This window comes from Maylandia zebra, linkage group LG11 (assembly GCF_041146795.1).
Source record: "Maylandia zebra isolate NMK-2024a linkage group LG11, Mzebra_GT3a, whole genome shotgun sequence".
In the NCBI taxonomy this organism is placed as follows: domain Eukaryota; kingdom Metazoa; phylum Chordata; class Actinopteri; order Cichliformes; family Cichlidae; genus Maylandia; species Maylandia zebra.
Window position 1 is genome coordinate 34,766,434 of NC_135177.1, and position 19,451 is coordinate 34,785,884.

Sequence of the window (19,451 nt, forward strand, 5' to 3'; positions counted from 1 at the left end):
CTGCAGAGTAGTAGAACATTTTTTAACATAATATTACTGGACTGTTGTGATTACAGTCAACACAAGATAAGTGTTGTGTTATGAAAATTTGCATTTTTAAACTTAAACAAGAATAAATGCAGTTGTAGCATATGTAACAAGCCAAAAATCCACAGAATATCTGTGCAAACTTCACTGAGTTATGACTATATTTAATTGGCAAGTGCATAGAGTTACACACATTAGAAGACCCAGTAAAAAATATGGCAGTTGCAATATGCTGATGCATCTTTAAATAGCAGTAATCAATGAAGCATCTAGTGTATGTCTATATAATGTCTGTAAAGAAGCACTTCTCTTTAGAATACTTGCCTTCCTGCTCTTAAGAATTAGAAAAATAAACCAATAAATACATATTAAATGTTGTTTCATAGAAATGGGAGGCTTACCTGGAAGAAAGAAGAGAGCCGTTGCTTAGGCTTAAGTTTTATTGCTAATAAGTAATTATGAGTCAAACAACCCAGTTTGACTATTAGCCTTCAGTTTGTATTTTGCCAGTGTTTGTCTAACCTTATTGATCAACAATCATTTTGTTTCAGTTTAATAAAAGACAAAAGCAGCAAATTCAGTGAAATGGGTCTTGAGCTTAATTAGTATTTGAAATTGAAAAGTGGCTTCAGTTCAGTTGCTTTTCTTTGCAAAGTGGTTGTTGTCAGGTTTGTTCTCTTTTAGATCACTACAGCAAAGCTCAGCTCACCTTCCCAATGTCAGTATCCTTGTTCCTAGTCTTTAATCCCTGAGTTTTTTTTTCCAGGTGTGTAGTTCATCCATTGTGATGCACTGACTATTTGCAAGGTGTCTGCATGCATGTGTGTGTGTGTGTTTCGTCTTTTATGTCTGTCCACTGAGACCTTGCATAGACCTCCTTTTTACCTCCATCACTCCTCCTCTCATCTCAATCCCTTCATCCATCCCGACCCTTGCGCTTCCTCCTTTCCCTTTCTCTTTCATTCCTCTAATCCATACTCTCACTTTCTTCCTCTCCAAAGGATCCACTGTTTACATAATCAGCATGATTTCCACTGAGAGGTCTTCTCCCTCCATCCCTGAGGCCTCAGCCCTTTCTCTCTCAGTCTTTCCTTCTCTCACATCCTCTCCTGACCTCCCCCACTCTTTCTCTCGTCTCTTCTATGGTACCCTCAATCTGACTCATTCCTTTGGGTCTATTTTTATCTCTCCCTCACTCTCTATGTTTCTCTCCCCCTCAGTCCCGTACATGCAATCACTGCTCTGTTGTGGAACGTTATGATTGAACATAGACAAAAACAGTTTGAGCCCAAACAGGGGAGAAGCCAAGAACCGGACACAGAGCGCAGGATATACAGCTTCTTTTCTATCTTTCCTTTTTCCTAATCTACCGTCCCCCTTTCTTCTCTGAAGGGCTTCATCACACCTGACCATCTGTCCTGGCTATCTGGTTAGACTCACTGTGCCATCGTGTGTTTGTTTCAGTGGCTGTGTGGCTGTTTCCTGAGTTGGTCTATGATTTTACCTGCTTCTCTACATGTGTGTGTGGGTGGGAGTAGGTGATGATGAATGGGCTTTAGCACAGACCTCCTTTGCTTGTTAGTGTGGGCTGTGAGCACAGGTGTGTCAGGATTAATGATTTATTAAGAATTGTTTAATTGGTTATTTAAAATGTTTCGGATAAATGCCATAAATGCAGCTGTAAAGAAAACCGTGTTAATACTGTGTGTGCTGCATTTTACCACAGCTTCTTAAATCAGATATAGACATTTAAACTTGGTCGTGTGTAGTTGCAAAAGTCTTGAGTCACCCCTTATATCTTGCTGAAATACGCAAGCTTTTAAATTATTACCTTTTTGGTGCAAAAATACAGTTTTATTCCTGTCAAACTGTGTTGGCATCTTTTAGAGGCTCAACTAAAGAAATGGTAAATGGCCTGTATTTGTATGGCTTTACACTACATTCAGTCATTCACACACTGGTGATGGCAGCTACATTGTAGCCACAGCTGCCCTGGGGCGCACTGACAGAGGCGAGGCTGTCGGACACTGGCGCCACCGGGCCCTCTGACCACCACCATTAGGCAACAGGTGAAGTGTCTTGCCCAAGGACACGATGACAGAGACTGTCCGAGCCGGGGCTCGAACCGGCAACCTTCCGATTACAAGACAAACTGCCAACTCTTGGGAACCGATTATGTCCTTTTGAGACAGGCTGATAGTAACAAAGTGCCTAAATAAATAATTTAAAATTGTTGTTTTTTTGCTAGGTTAGCTGTTATGTGTAGGTGCCACAGTAGATCAGTGTTGAGAGGCGTATCAAAAAATATCCTATTCTTATAATTATGCTGTGTAAGAAAATGTTAAAGTGGCCACCTGTATATGTAAACCATAGCATGATGATATATATTTGATATATATTTGTAAATGATCTGCTGATAAGCAGTTGGGTGGGGCTGGTGCCTGTCCCAGCTATTAGTGGGGCAGAGGTGGGGTACATACCTGTCACAGGGCTAGCACACAAATGGGCTCGCTCAGAAGGTAGAGCAGGTCCCCTACTAATCCCTGTCTGCTCCAGTCTCTGATGCATCCATCAGAATATGAATGTTAGACAGGAAGCACTTACATAGAATAAGTAATGTATGAATGGGAGAATGAGGCAAGTTGTACAAAAATGCTTTGGGTACTCAGTTATCTAACCAGCCTATCAGTAACCTGGCAAACATATATATGGGAGGAGGTTTAGAGAGAACCCACCCAGGTACAGGGAGACAATGCAAACTCCACACAGGAGGACCCCAGCTAGCCAGGACCACAGAAAAGGAGACCTTTCTGTGTGGAGTTTTCATGTTTGCATGGCTTCTTTTGGGGTACCCTGATTTCCTTCCACATACCAAGGACGTGTTAGGTTAATTTGTGATTCTAAATTGGCCACAGATGAGCGTGAATGATTGTCTGTCTCTGTGTCATAGCCCTGCAACAGGCTGATGACCTGTACATGGTGTGCGCCATCTCTCGTCCAATCACAGCTGGGATAAGCCCCAGTCCCCCTGTGACCCTGATAAATGATTAAGAGAATGGATGAATGTGTTGATAAGCTGCTTATTACCAAAATTATCAGTATGTTGTGCAGCACTCGTTTGGCTGTTTTTCAGTATGCAAGATAAAGATGAAAATGTGAAGCAACACATTTGGAGAATTAGCATACAAGAAGAAATCACCTGTAGTTTCTTGAATACTGAAGTCTAAGCGACCTTTAATAAAAGAGCCTCCTCACTCTCCTCACTCTCACGACTCTCGCTCTCCCAGGACCCGTTTGATGCAGAGCTTCAAAGAGTCCCACTCCCATGAGTCCCTGCTTTCTCCCAGCAGTGCCGCTGAGGCCCTGGACCTCACTCTGGACGAGGACGCTATCATCAAACCTGTGCACTCGAGCATCCTGGGACAGGAGTACTGCTTTGAGGTGAGAACTGAGCTGCTCAGCGGAGAGCCCACGGCACACTCGCACACAACCACAGAGTGTACAGAGCAGTAAATGACACTAAAACTGTTGTTTCCACCCTGACAAGTGAAAGTGATGTGCAATGCAAATAGGATTGCTTTTTTTCTTTTCTTTTTAAATGTGAAAATGAAAATAAGGACATTTAAATGAGCCTAAGTCCTCTCAGCTTTTCCATCACCTGTTCATTAGTGGAACATGACAGAGGTTGAGAGTGAATACAAGTCATTATTTTGGCGCTTTAGTTGCAGTCTCCATAGTGACTAATGGCTGTGGTTGTTGAATTTACCATTGGCTAACCTCAGGTGACTACGGCATCGGGAACCAAGTGCTTTGCGTGTCGCTCAGCTGCAGAGAGAGACAAATGGATCGAGAACCTGCAGAGAGCTGTCAAGCCCAACAAGGTGAGGGGAGAGAAAGGGATGCGGTAGAGGAAGAAAAAAGGATGATCCCTCTGTCTGTGTGTCTCTCTCTCTCCTCCCCGTCTCCCGTTGTTGTGTGTTTTCAATAAGAGCGCACCGCTTCATTTCTCTGTGTGAACTCCATCCTCGTGTCTGTGTGTGTCTGTGTTGAACAATTTAGTGGCTTCTACAAGCAAAATATTAAAGCTGCACAAGGTAATGTCGATGGTGGGAGGACCCAAAATGCTGTTTTGAAAAACCACAAATCAGGTAATGTGATAAGTAAATTGAACACAGCGGGTTGATGTTTACCTGCACAGCATGTCTGTGATACTTTGATAGGGAAGTAAAAGATTTAACACTCGTGAGTCTAGGTCTTTTATTGTTGCTCTCTACAGACAATGGGCCTCATGCAAGAACCACAAGACAATTTGTGGCAGTAAAAATCTATGGGTAGTTTTTCTCAAGTGGTCCAGACTTGTTGTCAGAGCAAACCCCACTTGTTGGACCTGAAATCGGATTGTCTAATCATAAAATTATCATAAGTAAGACAGGCAACTTTCCCAAATTAATATTTGATTAAGACTATATCATTATTGCACCTATGGAGAACGTTGTCTGCCTTTATTTTCCTTTGGAAAATATAAGCAGTGCAGGCAGACTTGCTAGTAAAAGTCAGTTTTCGGGGCACTGGTCATGCTTAGTTGCTACAATGGATGGGGCCTCATATTTTACTGTGGATGCTGCACTTTATCTATCTCCTCCTGATCTCAAAACATGCATTAACCACTACAGGACTGATTATGCTAATAATCATTTATTTTGTGAACCTGAAAAATTCAATTTAACTTTTATTTATATAGTGTCAAATCACAACAACAAGGCACTCTATATTGTAAGGTAAAACCCCCCAACAATCAAATGACCCCCTATGAGCAAGCACTTGGCAACAGTGGGAATGAAAAACGTCCCTTTAAAAGGAAGAAACGTCCAGCAGAACTAGGCTCAGGGAGGAGCAGCCGTCTGTAAAGGAGGAAGACAGGACAACAGACACATTTATGAGGTTAAATCAAGCAATTTAATTAAATGCATGATGTTGTTTTAACATGAGGTTCATTTTCCATGTGCTTGTATCTGACACCAGTTTTTGCAGATGATATACTTGTATTTTTTAAACACTACAAGATGGTGTATTTTCATATGGAAAGTCGTTTCCAGTGTCGCTTTAAGGTACTATAATGTTATTTGCGTCTTCACATCTTAAAAAAGACTTATCGCCCTTCATGCTCGCTCCATATATAATTAATATCCTAATTTTAATCCAAATTCCATCGTAAAGTAAAACTCTCCCTAAATTTTTCCCCTCAGTGTTGTTAAAAGTGAGCAGACATGTGAGATACGCAGCTTAGATGGCAACCAGAGACTAAAGGGTTATTAAGCGAGACTGAGATGAAACATCACCAGAGTTGAACGCCTCGTCCAGATGCTGCGGCCGCAGGGGTCCTGGATGAGTCACGGAGCTCCAAGGACTCCAAACAGGCGCTTTCTCCAAAATCTCTCCTCCTACTCCCCCAAAACAACACGCACTCTTCTTCTCAGACCAGATGCACCATAAGCGATAAGACTAACTGCAGAGAGAAGGATTATCATTATTCTTTGTAATTTTCTAGAGTCTTTTAATTCCTTTTTTTGCCCGTGATTGCTCGGTTTTCAGGAAAAAAGTATTTATTACACCTTAATTTAACATTCCACTAGTCTTTTGGTAATACAATTGAAATATACTGGCAAAAGGGAATGTGTAACATAATATCAAGGTGGAGGACTTGAGCGCATGCTGGCTCTGCTGCACTGTATGTGCACTAGCAAACTGAGCCACCAGATGCCCAGCACATTCAAACTCAGAGGTCTGGAATTAATTATGCCTTGTGTTTGGCGCTGGTTATCAAAGAGCATACAAATGGAGACGTTAGAGCTGTTGATCTTGATGATGCTCACGTATTTGGCCGTCTAAATTAGGACTTAAATAGTCTGAAGCAAACAGGGGGGCCATCAACAGTGGCATTTGAGCCCAATTGAAATGACTCCCAGTTACTGAAACATTCTGTAATCAACAGAGCACTCTCTCCTCCCATGGGGGATGTCAAATATAGCTGGGCTTTGTGATCATGATTAGGGAATGTAGCAGTCCATAGGAGCATTTTTAGTCCATTGTGTTTGCAGCACATGTGTATTGTGTCATTTGTGTTTTTTCTATGTCTAAGGGGATTACTTTGTTTTATCCATAAAAAGAATCATTCTTCATTATTTTCTGTTCTCTTTCTCTTGTGTGTTTCTCATGCTGTTTTCTGTCTCTGTATCCAAGATGAGAGTTGAGAGCAATTTATCAAGTACAACCCACTATCATAGTAGCCAAACCGCCATGTCACCAGACATTTATTTCCTGTCATTTACTCTTTTCTCCTGCAGGCTGACCTGCTGTCGCCTTTTATTTGCACACACTCTCTCTGCTTCCACGTCTTTTTTTCTTTGCCGTCTGTCATGTTTCCTCCTGCATTGTATCATCTTGTCTTTGTAAAGCTTTTAAATGTTTTATCAGACATGCTTGGCCTTGCTTGACCTGACTTTCTCTCCACACAGGACAACAGCCGGAGGGTGGACAATGTGCTCAAACTGTGGATCATAGAGGCCCGCGAGCTTCCAGCAAAGAAACGATACTACTGCGAACTATGTTTGGACGACATGCTGTATGCACGCACCACCAGCAAGCCCCGCACCGACACCGTTTTCTGGGGCGAGCACTTTGAATTCAACAACCTGCCAGCTGTCCGCAACCTACGCCTTCATCTATACAAGGAGACAGACAAGAAGAGACGCAAGGTGACACAGAGAACTGTAGGGTAGCATAAAGGTCTGAAAATGAGTCATTTATATTAACTTAAAGTTGTTGAAACGAATACAATTGAAATATCCTAAAGTTGAATTTTATCGACTTATTTTTTTATTTTCTTATTATCACATCTACATCAACAACATTAATTATACTAGCTTTATTTATATAACATCATTAATAACAAAGCAAAGCAAAATCAGGATAAACTAAATGCAATAGTTATAACAGCAACAAGACAAAACAGGAAACAGAAATGCAAATGCAAAATGTCAATATAGATACTAATAAAAGAATAAAAGTCCTGAAAAGATACCAAATAAGACAAGTGAGGCAAAAAAAACAACAACAAACAAACAAAACAAAGGATAAATAATACTAAAAATATAAATAAAATAGATCGCATAAAGTGAAATCTGCAAGCCAGTGTTGTAGGACACAATTTAAAGGATTTCCCTGATTGTCTGAGCCGTACTTACTCAGCCAGGTTGTTCTAAAGTCAAAGAATCCCGACAGTCGCCTTTAGATTTCAGCCTCGACTTTGGAACAGCTTGAAGGACCTACCTGAGGATCTAAGGCTATGAACTAGTTCAAATTGGGCCAACTGTTTTGCTGCATAGCTTGCGGCCGCAGATGTGCTTTAATTGTGATCAGTAAATTCTTAAAATCAGTTGCAAAATGCACAAGAAGCCAGTGGAGAGAAGCCAGGACCGTGTAACCAGTAGGGAACTTTCTGAGCTAGTTTCAGGGCAGAGTGACTTTTCATGTATGCCCCAAAAGAGGGAGATGAAGTAGTCCAGCCATGAGAAAATAAATGCATGAATTGTGTGAGAGCATTGGTTTTATTTTTGAGATGCAGACAGATCTGAACAGCTGCTCTCGATGTGTGCGTCAAAGCTGAATCAAATGGTATTTCCAAATGTCTGTTAGTGGGCTTTACAATGGAAGGTTTGTAGGACTGAGATGTCATGTTATTTATGGAGCAGTCAGTGCTACAGAGGTGAAACTGAAAAAGCAACTATGCTTTTAGGGTCAAGAGGTCTCCAGCAAGGTATATCTGTGTATCTGCTGCACAGTACTAAGAGCTGGTAGAAGCATATGATAGAAAATATAGCAGGACCTAAAACTGAACCTTGGGGTATACCACAGGTAAAGAGGTAATCACCTGTGGTGACAGGGTAGATTCTTACTAAAAGTGAAAACACTTCAATTTAAAAGATAAAGCAAATGCATGAGTAATACTGTGAGGTGTAACATTAGCACTTAAGAAGTAAGTGACTTAATACTGAGTCACAAAACCAGTCATTCTCATTTTCAGCTCAGTACAAGAGTAACGCTGCCACAGTAAAGCTCTAGCTTCAAACAGCACTCCGGGGATCCAGCGTTAGTCCTGCTGCTCATAATTAATTCATTGCTGAAGCTTAAAATGAACTTTTTTTTGACATTTCCGACTTTCAGATTAGTTTTCTAAAATATTTCTATGCAGAACTGAAAGAAACAATGTTTCTTTACCACAGCTAATGTTTGTTTTTGCTTTTCACGTCTAAGGAAAAGAGCACATACTTAGGACTCGTAAGCATCCCCATCTCAAGCATCACTGGACGTCAGTTTGTGGAGCAGTGGTACCCGGTCATCCAGCCCAGCGTTCTCACCAAGGGAGCTGGTGTCGGAGGAGGGAAGATCATCAATGCATCTCTACGCCTCAAATCCCGCTTTCAGACCATGAACATCCTGCCCATGGAGCTGTATAAGGAGTTTGCAGAGTATGTCACTAATAACTACCGCACCCTGTGTGCTGTGCTGGAGCCTGTGCTGAGTGTCAAGAGCAAAGAGGAAGTGGCCTGTGCTCTGGTGCATATACTTCAGAGCACAGGGAAAGCTAAGGTATGAGATCACTGAGTCCTCTACTTGACAAACACTATTTTAGGAGGAAAATAGTAACTCGGTTCCCCTTTTCTCCAGGATTTTCTATCGGACATGGCAATGTGTGAGGTAGACAGATTCATCGACCGAGAACACCTTATCTTCAGAGAGAACACTCTGGCCACCAAAGCCATAGAAGAGTACCTCAAACTGATTGGACATAAGTACCTCAAGGATGCTATAGGTGAGTCGGAGCGTTTGCAGTGTTTGACTTAGTCGCTCCTGTGTTCAAACCAATTTAAAATTCAGCAGATCAACTTTTGAAAGTTGGGAAATAGCCAAACTTTTAATTAAAGGGGGGGGAAAATCCTACTTAAGAGACCCAACTTTCTCTCAGCATGCCTTAGTGTTTTTGCATGCAGAAGATAGTTTGGTTGGGTGTGGGGAATTTTATTATTTTCAACTTTTTCGTGGTACTCAAACTTGTGTCTTTTTTGCACTGCTGTGTGGAGTTTGATGATATATTGAATTATGTGATTATCCGAGCTCAGCACAAGTCTGTGAGATCAAGAAGCAGCTCTCCTCAAAAGGCGAGAAATACGACTTCCTGAGAGGAAGCAACGAGCTCGATATGTTGTTATCGTTAGCCTGGTTTCATTAATGAATGTTTGCTTGAGTTCATATGAAATCGAGAACTTATTTAACATAATTGTATTCAGCCATCATTATTCTGGATTGTAGGATGAACATGAAGACTTCAGTGTCTTATGGACAACTTGAGCTTCATGGCAGTGGCCATTTGGTTTTTAACAGGCTAAAAGTGATCATATTTAGATAAGAGGGTGGAATAAAGTGATCAGTGTACACCAGCTGGCTTCATTATCAGGATGTACTTTGAAATAATAATAAGTAACATACAAATAAAATACTATCATTTCATTCAATAATGCTACAGACACCTTAAATGGGCAATTAATACAATAAATAACACAGTCCATCTAATATTTCATAACTTTAAGCCCTAATTAAACTTAAACTTTATCAAATTTAAAAAGGTGGGTAAAAAAACAGCATAAAATAAAAGTTAAATAAAGGTAAGCTAACTCCAAGTAAACAATGATATATAGGATAACATAAACAGTGTCACGGTCTGCGGTGGGCGGACCGTATGTGGGAGTGTGAGGTTCCAGGTGCAGACACAGACGAGGAGACAGTACCGAACTTGAAACGAAAAGCGAGCCTTTATTTGGGCTGATTAACGTGGCAAACAACAGAAAACACTGAGGCAAAACTAAACTAGAAACTGAACTGGGAAAACTAAGAACTGACACTTAACTCAGACAGCAGGGAAGGCTAAGACAGGGTGACAATGATGCACATGACGGAGACAACTATGAACAGGACTCTGTGCTGGAACAACAAAGAACTATGAAACATATTCACGTAAGCAACATGGACATGGCCAGCACAGAGTCCTGAAACCTGGTGTAACATGGGGGAAGTAGAACAGACGACGCGGCGACGAACAAAGGAAGACTGAGGACTTAAATACACACATGAGGTGATCAGGGGAAGTGGAGACACATGAGAACACAGCTGACTAGAAGGAAACATAATGACAATACAGGGGAGAGTAACAGTAACTACAACGAACAAAGAACCCCATACTCTTTCAAAATAAAACAGGAAACACAGAGACATGGAGATAGAACATCAACTTAACCTAACAAGAGACATGAAACATGACAGGTAGACACACGGACCAGGGAGAGATGACAAAAGGGACTAAGAAACCAAGGACTAAACTGCAAACTAGAAAACAACTAGATGTGTTAAACTACACATGTGGATACAAAAAATGCATTAGAACTTAAACCCTGGGCCTCATGGCCCAGTACCGTGACAAACAGTTTCTCAGTTGTTTCTCAGTAAAGTTTTCTCTTAATTTTCTAACACTGAGTGCATTTAATGCTTTGGTGTTCATAAAGGTAGTGCATAGGAGTGTAAAGGGACAGACAGTTTCTCCAGAGATTTCCAGTAAGTGCTAAGTGCTCGTAATAATAATACACAATAATACAGTGCAGTGAATTCTGCTCAGCAGTCCATTTCTGAGAATTGTTTTCTATATGCTATATTGGTATGAAAATACTTTGAGCTAAAAGTAACTACTGTTGTAATTTGCTGTTGGCCAATAAGACAGCTCCTCACCTACGACTACTTAAACAGCATAGTGTGGCAGTGTGGCAATGCTCGGTTTGTTGTCTCATAATTGATTTCTTTCATATTAATCTTGTTGTGGATGTTGTTTTCTTTATTAATAACACTGAAACTTGTTGCTAATGAAATGTCTCTTGCAGGGGAGTTCATAAGGGCCTTGTATGAGTCAGAAGAAAATTGTGAAGTTGACCCCATGAGAATACCACCCTCTGTATTACCAGACCACCAAGCCAATCTTCGAATGTGCTGTGAATTGGCACTCTGCAAGATTGTTAATTCCCATTGGTGAGTAGTTAATAATGCAAAAAAAGCAACTCCTTTACTAGACTGTGTTTATTTCTCTTCGCTATAATAAAGATAGATGAGGCTTTTAAACAGCTTCTCGGTGGAATATCTAAATGTACCTAGTTTGTCCTGAAACCTTTTATGTCGCTTTATAGTGTGTTCCCTCGAGAGCTGAAGGAAGTCTTTGCCTCCTGGCGAGTGCGCTGTGCTGAGAGGGGTCGAGAAGACATCGCTGACCGCCTCATCAGCGGTTCTCTTTTCCTGCGCTTCCTGTGTCCTGCTATCATGTCGCCATCGCTTTTCAACCTCACCCAGGAGTATCCAGATGAGCAGACATCACGCACACTCACCCTCATCGCTAAAGTAGTGCAAAACCTGGCTAACTTCTCCAAGTCAGTTTTATTTCATTTCATTCATATATTTAACTTTATGAAAATAATTCTGTTTTTTTAATCCATGTATTTAGGGAAGGAAAAAAGCTGACCATCAATGACAAAAACAAATAAATAAATGAATTTATGCGTTTAATTGTTTGATATTTCTTCTTTACAGTGCCCAAAACTATTAAAGATTTGAGCTTTAATACAAAAACAGTTGAAATTAATGACATTTATTTGAAAAAACTATTATTAAATCAAAGATTATGAGTGTAGCTACAATTTAACTCATTCACTGCCATTGACGTCTATAGCCGTCAATTGTAGTGAATGAGTCAATGGGTTTAACTCATTCACTGCCAATGGCTGGCAGTGAATGAGTTAATTTCCCTGCTAAAATATTTTTCAGTTCTTTTTCTACCACTTTCCCTGTCACACACATATGTCCTCCCCGCCCTGTTCTGTTTGTTCCCACCTGCAGGTTTGGAAGCAAAGAGGAGTACATGTGTTTCATGAATGAGTTTTTAGAAATGGAGTGGGGCTCCATGCAGCAGTTCCTCTACGAGATCTCCAACCTGGACAGTGTCAGCAATGCAGGCGCTTTTGAGGGCTACATCGACCTGGGCAGGGAGCTGTCTATACTGCACAGTCTCCTCTGGGAGGTCATGGCTCAACTCAGCAAGGTAAACACAAAGCATCATATCTGTTGTTATAAACTGCAACCATACTGGTAAAAATCAAATGATAAGTCAAAAAAATCCACAGTGGGTTATTTATCGCTACAGTATCCTGAATTTAACCTACTATAGTCATCAAAGTAGTCGTTTCATATGTAATAATACTGCTGCATTCCTAATCATGCTGCTCTGGAACTGGAAAACAACATTGTGCTTTCTCACATGCAAGTGAAATAATGTCATAAAATAAGTGAAGTAAAACTAAAAACTAAACATAATTACAGTTTAAATTGAATTGCCAGAGTTCAGTTGATAACATTCTGATAACACAGTACATCGCTTACATTGTGCAGCCAGACTAAGCCGTGCTGAGATTCGATGTGTATTGTTAGGACTCGGTTTTAAAAGCTGCATCTAAAAAAAATGTCTTGTTGTTTTCTCACCTCAAATGTTTCACAAAATCAGACTCCATGTGATTACATTTCCAGTGCGTGGTGAATGAGATGGACATACTGAAAAACACTTACATTAGATTACACAAAAATGTTTTTAATGAATATGTAGCTAAAGTGCCATTTCTTTTTGTTTTCCCTCCAACCACAGGATGCCATCATCAAACTGGGTCCTTTGCCTCGTCTCCTGAATGACATCAGCATGGCCTTGCGTAACCCACACCTCCAGAGGCAGCCCAGCCATCAGACAGACAGAGAGCCCGGTAGACAGTCAGACAGGCTGCTGTCACGGCCCAGCTTCAACAGGGGCATCTCTTCTGAGTTCCAAAATCTCATGATGAGGGATCTTAATAGGTAGGAATTTGAGACTTTAAACAGTTTCAAACGCTGAAACCTGAGTTTTTTTCACATTGTGTCAAGAGAATAAAATCCAGAAGATGTTCTTTTTAAGTGATGCAGTTTCCCACTACTGGAAATACTTTTGCAAAGGACATCCATCATCTGACTGCATCTTACATTTGCCTTCTTGTGGTTACCATTGCCAAGTGAAGTCTAGGAAAGTTTGGGGCTGCAGTGCATATTTGAAAAAGTCTTTCAACAAATGCTTCTTTTCTCCTTGTTGTGCAGTAGTAGGTAAAAATACTACGGGAGATGTGGCTCTTTTTTCTGCACTACATTTATGTAACAGCTGAAGATTTGTTTTTTTAGCAAATTTTTTTCAATGAAAAAGCTGTGTCATTATTTAAAAATGCAGAGCGCTGCTTAAGAAAATTGGCCTTGAACCTTTTTGCATGCAGCCTTGTTTTTTCTGTCTAGTGCCACATGGCAACTTTCGGTTGCCTAGATCTCCTCGAAGAGACACCTTACTAAGGTTTCATTTAAATAACATTTTAAGCTAACAACATCCAACAAAATTTTTCCAAAAGCCTAAAATTAGAGAAAGAAAATACAGATTTTTGCAGCAGAACTTTCCCCTACCCTCTTACTCGTAATTTTAATCAGATTAATCCACTTCCGATTGTTCCACTGACTCTATAGAGGGGATTTCAGCTTTATGTTCAGAACCACTGAACTTATCTTAACACTGCATAAAACTGTGTAAAAATAGTCGGCATGACTAGAGCAAAATGAAGATATTTAATTCATGTTTATGTAATTGTGGCAGTGTACCTATGTTCAAGGACCTTCTCGCTCTTTCCACACACCGCACATTTGCTTGTTACATTGAATTTAGCTATAGATAAAAGCCTGATAGAGTGATACATCCTAGTTTAATAACAGAGGAAGCATTCAGTCTTGATTTTAACCAACTGAAGAAACGATTCAGATGCTTCTTCCAGCGTTGTTGTATTTAGCTTTCAACTTGCAATCATATTAATATAGTAATATAGTGTCTAAATAAACTGTTCATAGGGGAAGAGTGTAGAGTTTGTTAGACTCCTCACCTCCTGTTTCTGCTGTTCTCCAGCTCTATAGATATCACCCGTTTGCCTTCCCCTACATCCACCGGAGGGGTCATGCCATCTCGTACCCAGATGAGTTTTCAGGACCGTGACCATCCTCATCGAGCATCCTCCAAAGACATGTTTTACGTATCACGCCCTCCCCTGGCCCGATCCAGCCCAGCGTACTGCACGAGCAGCTCGGATATCACAGAACCTGATCCTAAGGTGAGTTTTACCACACTGACTCGGGGAATCACCATCCCATCCGCTAGGTTTACCTTTATCAAGGTGAGATTAGTATGACGTGCATGTTGGTCATACTGTAAGAATCTGCCATCGTGTGATCGAGGCTCTAGTATATCATGACATCTGCTTTTTTCCCACTGATTCACCACGCAACTCATCCTAGCGGTATTTCCTGGGAAATACTTTGATGCATTCCGATAACCAGGCAGGCCTCGCGGTAAAAACACCCGCACCACCCTCACCCATCATCCGTGGCCACCTAACATAAGCAATAACAGGGGGCACACTAGCCTCTCATATCCCTTATTATTTAGGTGCTCAGTGTCAATAAAAGCGTATCTATGATGGACCTCCAGGATTCCCGAATGAACAGCGTGTCTAACCTGCAGTCGGTGGACATGCTCAACTCCTCCCAGGCCTCCATCGCCGGTATGGGCAGCTTCGGCGGGCTGAGCAGCGGAGGCGGTGGCGGCCTGGGGTCGGGCCTGAGCAGCCAGCTGCGGGCCGGTGGGAGGTTGTCAGCTGGCTCTGGCGGCTCCAGCATGTCCGGTGGCCTCCGGCTGAGCCAGCTGAGCCAGATGGGCACCACCACCGACTCGCTATCCCAGCAGCAGCAACAGCAGGCCGCCGCCATGCGCTACCCGCTTTCCTTCCAGAATCCCCTCTTTCATCTGGCGACTGCTGATGGGCCTCAACAGCAACAGCTCCATCACCAGCACAGCCGGGCTCAACCTCCCGCACCCCTTCTCCTGGCCCCAGAGCCCGAACCCTCTCACCAGTCCTACATCCCACAGTTCGCCCATGGAGGGTTCTCTCGCAGTGAGGATCTGTCCACCCTCAGGACCAGGGACGGTCACCTGGGACAACCCAGCATCATCCACTCACATAGCTACAGTGACGACTACAGCAGGGCTGACTATGGACGCAGGCAGATGTCCATGCATATGCAGGTAAATGGACTCTCACTGTATTTCTGTAATGTCATAAATTCGCTATGTAATAATGTTTACATGTGAAATGGTATTACTATAGATGTTGAATTAGTATTTTCATTATGCACAAAGGATAAAAAAGGAACAATGTTATAGACATTGATTAAAAAAATATAATCACAGTCTCATACCCTGAGCTTCAGTTCTTTTGTACAAACCAGACTGTGAAAAATCCCAAAATGCTCTAAAATAAACGCCAAAGATTTTCTAACTTGAAAACAGTAAATTATGAATCATTGATAATTAAATTGGTTCCAGAAGATTGTTTGATTCCACTCTAATCAATTTGTTGTGAAAGTCCTTCAGTGAGTATGCTTCATACCTCTTTTGCTCCAAAGCAGTGCCAAACTATCAACTAGGCCCAAAAACGTTTGAACGTGTTTACTGAAACCCTCAAAAATTGGGCCTTTCTTTGACAGTGGAGCCGAGCTTTAAGAGTCAATCACCAAAAAGATCTCTTTATTCCAACATTTATTAGGAATATATAATATATATTAATTGATAATATATAATTCTGATTCTGAGGATTTGCAGTTTTTCTTTGTCTAGTGTGATGGTAACACACTTTTTTTAGGGATGAGCTTAAGACATGACGCCATCATAAGAAGTCATGACAAAGTCTTCTTGTCACAAAGTCACAAATCTTTGTGAATGTTTATGATTGTTGTCATTAAGTGTCACAATGTCATTTTTATTACAAAGTTACATTGATTGATATGTCTTTGTGATGACAGCTTGACATTAACCAGGACAACGTAAACCTGTCATAAACATGGCGTACCGGGTCAAACTTGAAAAAGTGTCTCACTTTTTGCATTACATCACATTACATTACATCACACATCACACTGCAGGAGCACCAATGTAAAAAGCCAAAACACAAGTTGCCTGTCAGAAAAGCTGAATCAAACTAGAATGCCATGCAGGCCTCATCTGACAAGGGGCTGCATTGGTTCTGTCAATTCCCAGTTTTATCCAATCTAGGAAGCTAAGCAGAATCAGGCCTGGTTAGTACTTGGATCCTTGAGTGTCTGGTGCTGATACCAGGTGCTGTAAGCTGGAATTTGATTGGGTAACGTGGGTTGTCCTTTTATTGGAGGGTTAGTGGATGAATCTTCAGCCCACCTGGTCTGTATGTCTTTGGGTGCTTGAGCAAGATACTGAGCTAGAATAAAGCACTGGAGCACCTCAAGGTGCGTAATATTGTAAGGTAAAGTGCTTCATTCACTGCTTCACAGTGAATGGGTTAAATGCAGAGAGGAATTTCCCCACAGGGATCAATAAAGTATACATTATTATTATTAAAGATACTACAATAATACAGAGAAAACTCCAACAATCAAATGACCCCCTATGAGCAAGCACTTTAGCAACAGTGGGAATAAAAAACTCCCTTTTAACAGGAAGAAACGTCTAGCAGAACTAGGCTCAGGGAGGTGCAGCCATCTGCTGCGACTGGTTGGGGGGGAGGCGAGGGAGACAAGGCAAAAGGCACACTGTGGAAGAGATGAATAATAGCTCCATGTTTCTACTGTTACATCACCTTCATTGACTGAATCTCAAAATGCTTGAAACACATCAATTCATCATTCGAACTGAACTTCTGTTACTACATTTTATTGTCTCATTAGTATTTGAGGCAATTTACCCAAGTGTGGCAACCCACTGAATTTTTTTCCAATTTGATAAGTGAATTAGTATAAATGTTAATTTATCATTCACGTGTTTTTCAAGGATAATCTCCAACAGCAACAAATGATGGGCATGGCCTCCCAGACGGGAACCTCCCATTCCTCCCTGGCCACCACGCCTCCCTCCACAGTCCAACCTATGCGGCAGAGTTCTGTTGCTCCGCCTCCCACCCAGCGTGTCAAATCCCAGACCTCCCATCAGCTGTCCGTCAGTGCAGCTGCTGCACCCTCTGCTCCTGCAAAAACTAGGCCGCAAAGCGGAAACCTTCTCCAGTCGCCAGAATCCGGCTACGGCAGGCAGCATGGGCCCCGGCAGCTCTCCGTCAAAGACAACACTGCCCCGGGCCTGCCCCACCAGCAGAGCTCTGTCAGGGAAAGCCAGAGTCCACAGGGAACCACCAGTCAGAGCACTCAACAGTCACCACAGCAGCAGCCTCAGCAACAGCAGCACCTGCTCAAACCCACTATGAGCAAACAGGTAACTGCTGCACACTCTCCTAATATCTAACTTTCCTATTTTTTTTTCTTTAGCACCTGTGCTCACAGCTATTTCTCAACAACAACGTGTAAGATGTCAGTGTTTAGCTTATCTAGGGGATAAAACTGACATTCAAGATTAAGAGCTTGGGAGCCACCAGGGCTCAGCCATGCTCAAAATGTATGAACTCGTGTAGCACTGAGGCATTTTGGGTAACATCGTGCACCAAATTTATGCAAGTGACTTTCACTCAATTAAAAATTCATGTTCTCATATTCAGTGTGCTGACCTTTCTTCCCAGGGTTCCCAGTCTCCATCTACCCTCAATCCCCCAACGCCAGCCAATGAGCGGACGGTGGCCTGGGTCTCCAACATGCCTCATCTGTCCGCTGACATTGAAAGTTCTCGGATTGACCGTGAGGAATTCAAACTTAAGGAGTACTCAAAAAGCATGGATGAGTCACGCATGGATAGGGTAGGTTTAATTTTTAACTATTTAATTAACATTTCAGTTGAAGTCAGAGGAACATTGAGTTATGTCTGTCATTTCTGAGCAGATGGCACTCAGATTTGATCTTGACACAGAAGTCCAGAGGCCTCAAACTGTGGGAAACAAAAGCCATGAGCCAAATGTTCAACTTGTTTGCATTCTTTTTCTTTTTCTGCAGTTTGGCATATTTACTGTACCTCATCCTTTATAAAGGCAGCCGGCCTAATTTTGAATATCTGGAGGTGGTTTCCAATGCTTTCATGAATGTGTTTAGAGAACTCAAATCCACCAGGCACTGCAGTGACCAAGAAAGCAAGGCATGTACGCACCAGCGTCGCAATAAACTGCTCTAATTTAGCATTCTTTTCACATCTCTACCTCAGGTACGGGAGTACGAGGAGGAGATCAACTCCCTGAAGGAGCGCTTGATGATGTCCCACAAAAAGCTGGAGGAGTATGAACGGAGGCTCCTCACGCAGGAGCAGCAGACCAATAAGATCCTCCTACAGTACCAGAATCGTCTCGAGGACAGTGAGAGGAGGCTACGGCAGCAGCAAGTGGAGAAAGACTCCCAAATTAAAGGAATAATTAGCAGGTAAATGGAAGCTGTTGTTGGGATGGAGGGAAAAGACTTGTGGTCTTGTATAAGGAGGCCATTGGTGGGCCATAGTCTTTCTTTTTCTTCTGTTACAGGGTTTTTGTGGAAAAAGGACCTTTTCTATAAAATTATGATTGCTAGCATTAATTAAAAAGACTTCTTATACTTCTGCGGAGGACTCCACAGTACGGCGTTAGCATATTGGATTCTGTTTAACAGGATGAAACATGAAAATGAAGCAGTTGTTACTGGCAATATATACATTGCACATCGGAATAAGACTCTATTTACCAGAGGTTGTTATCTTGAAAAGAATATTACAAGATAAGGAGATTGGTTTCCGTTTCATAAAGCACTGTAGCCTATGAGAAAGGATGGGAGCTTTATATTGAAAGCCAAAGCTGCAGACATGTAATGAGTGGCAAATTAAATAATAGACTGTAATACGGAAGACAAAGATCTTTATCTTAGATAAGCATCCAGGAGATGTTCCCGTGGTGGTTGTTTCTTCAGCTTAGTTAAGCTGGACAAAAGAGTCTTTGATTGTCCTCTGAGCTCTTGCCGTAGCAAATTTAAATGCGGTCATAACCTCACAACATGCTTTATTTGTTATTCAAGAGCATCATATTTGGACAACTGCAGAGAACTCCAGCTGAGCCCTAATTTCTCGAGTGCTTGTGCAAAATTGTAATGGGGCTTTTATTGTCAGTGCAGTCTTAACTTTTATTGATCACTCACAAATTAAGCAGTTCATGGAAAAAAGGGTTGAGTATTGATCGTGTCTCAGTTGTATTTTTCAGGCACAAAAACCAAATATTTGCTGGGTTTTAAGGACTCCGTGAGCATTT

General features: G+C 41.7%; 1 protein-coding gene across 11 annotated transcripts in view; it reads left to right on the plus strand.

The window, feature by feature from the left end:
• Positions 1 to 19,451, plus strand: part of syngap1b (synaptic Ras GTPase activating protein 1b) — a 189,856-nt gene that overhangs the window by 147,001 nt on the left and 23,404 nt on the right. For 7 of the 11 annotated variants that reach the window (XM_076890232.1, XM_076890234.1, XM_076890240.1 and 4 more), the window contains 15 exons: positions 3,315 to 3,468; positions 3,810 to 3,908; positions 6,543 to 6,782; positions 8,341 to 8,676; positions 8,755 to 8,899; positions 11,013 to 11,157; positions 11,313 to 11,549; positions 12,016 to 12,217; positions 12,815 to 13,017; positions 14,132 to 14,333; positions 14,518 to 14,571; positions 14,669 to 15,304; positions 17,081 to 17,515; positions 17,817 to 17,990; positions 18,389 to 18,600. In XM_076890232.1, the coding sequence (XP_076746347.1) occupies positions 3,315 to 3,468; positions 3,810 to 3,908; positions 6,543 to 6,782; positions 8,341 to 8,676; positions 8,755 to 8,899; positions 11,013 to 11,157; positions 11,313 to 11,549; positions 12,016 to 12,217; positions 12,815 to 13,017; positions 14,132 to 14,333; positions 14,518 to 14,571; positions 14,669 to 15,304; positions 17,081 to 17,515; positions 17,817 to 17,990; positions 18,389 to 18,600 (3,474 nt within the window). The remainder of the gene's footprint in view (positions 1 to 3,314; positions 3,469 to 3,809; positions 3,909 to 6,542; positions 6,783 to 8,340; positions 8,677 to 8,754; positions 8,900 to 11,012; positions 11,158 to 11,312; positions 11,550 to 12,015; positions 12,218 to 12,814; positions 13,018 to 14,131; positions 14,334 to 14,517; positions 14,572 to 14,668; positions 15,305 to 17,080; positions 17,516 to 17,816; positions 17,991 to 18,388; positions 18,601 to 19,451) is intronic. The other 4 variants (XM_076890231.1, XM_076890233.1, XM_076890237.1 and 1 more) reach the window with 4 other exon arrangements.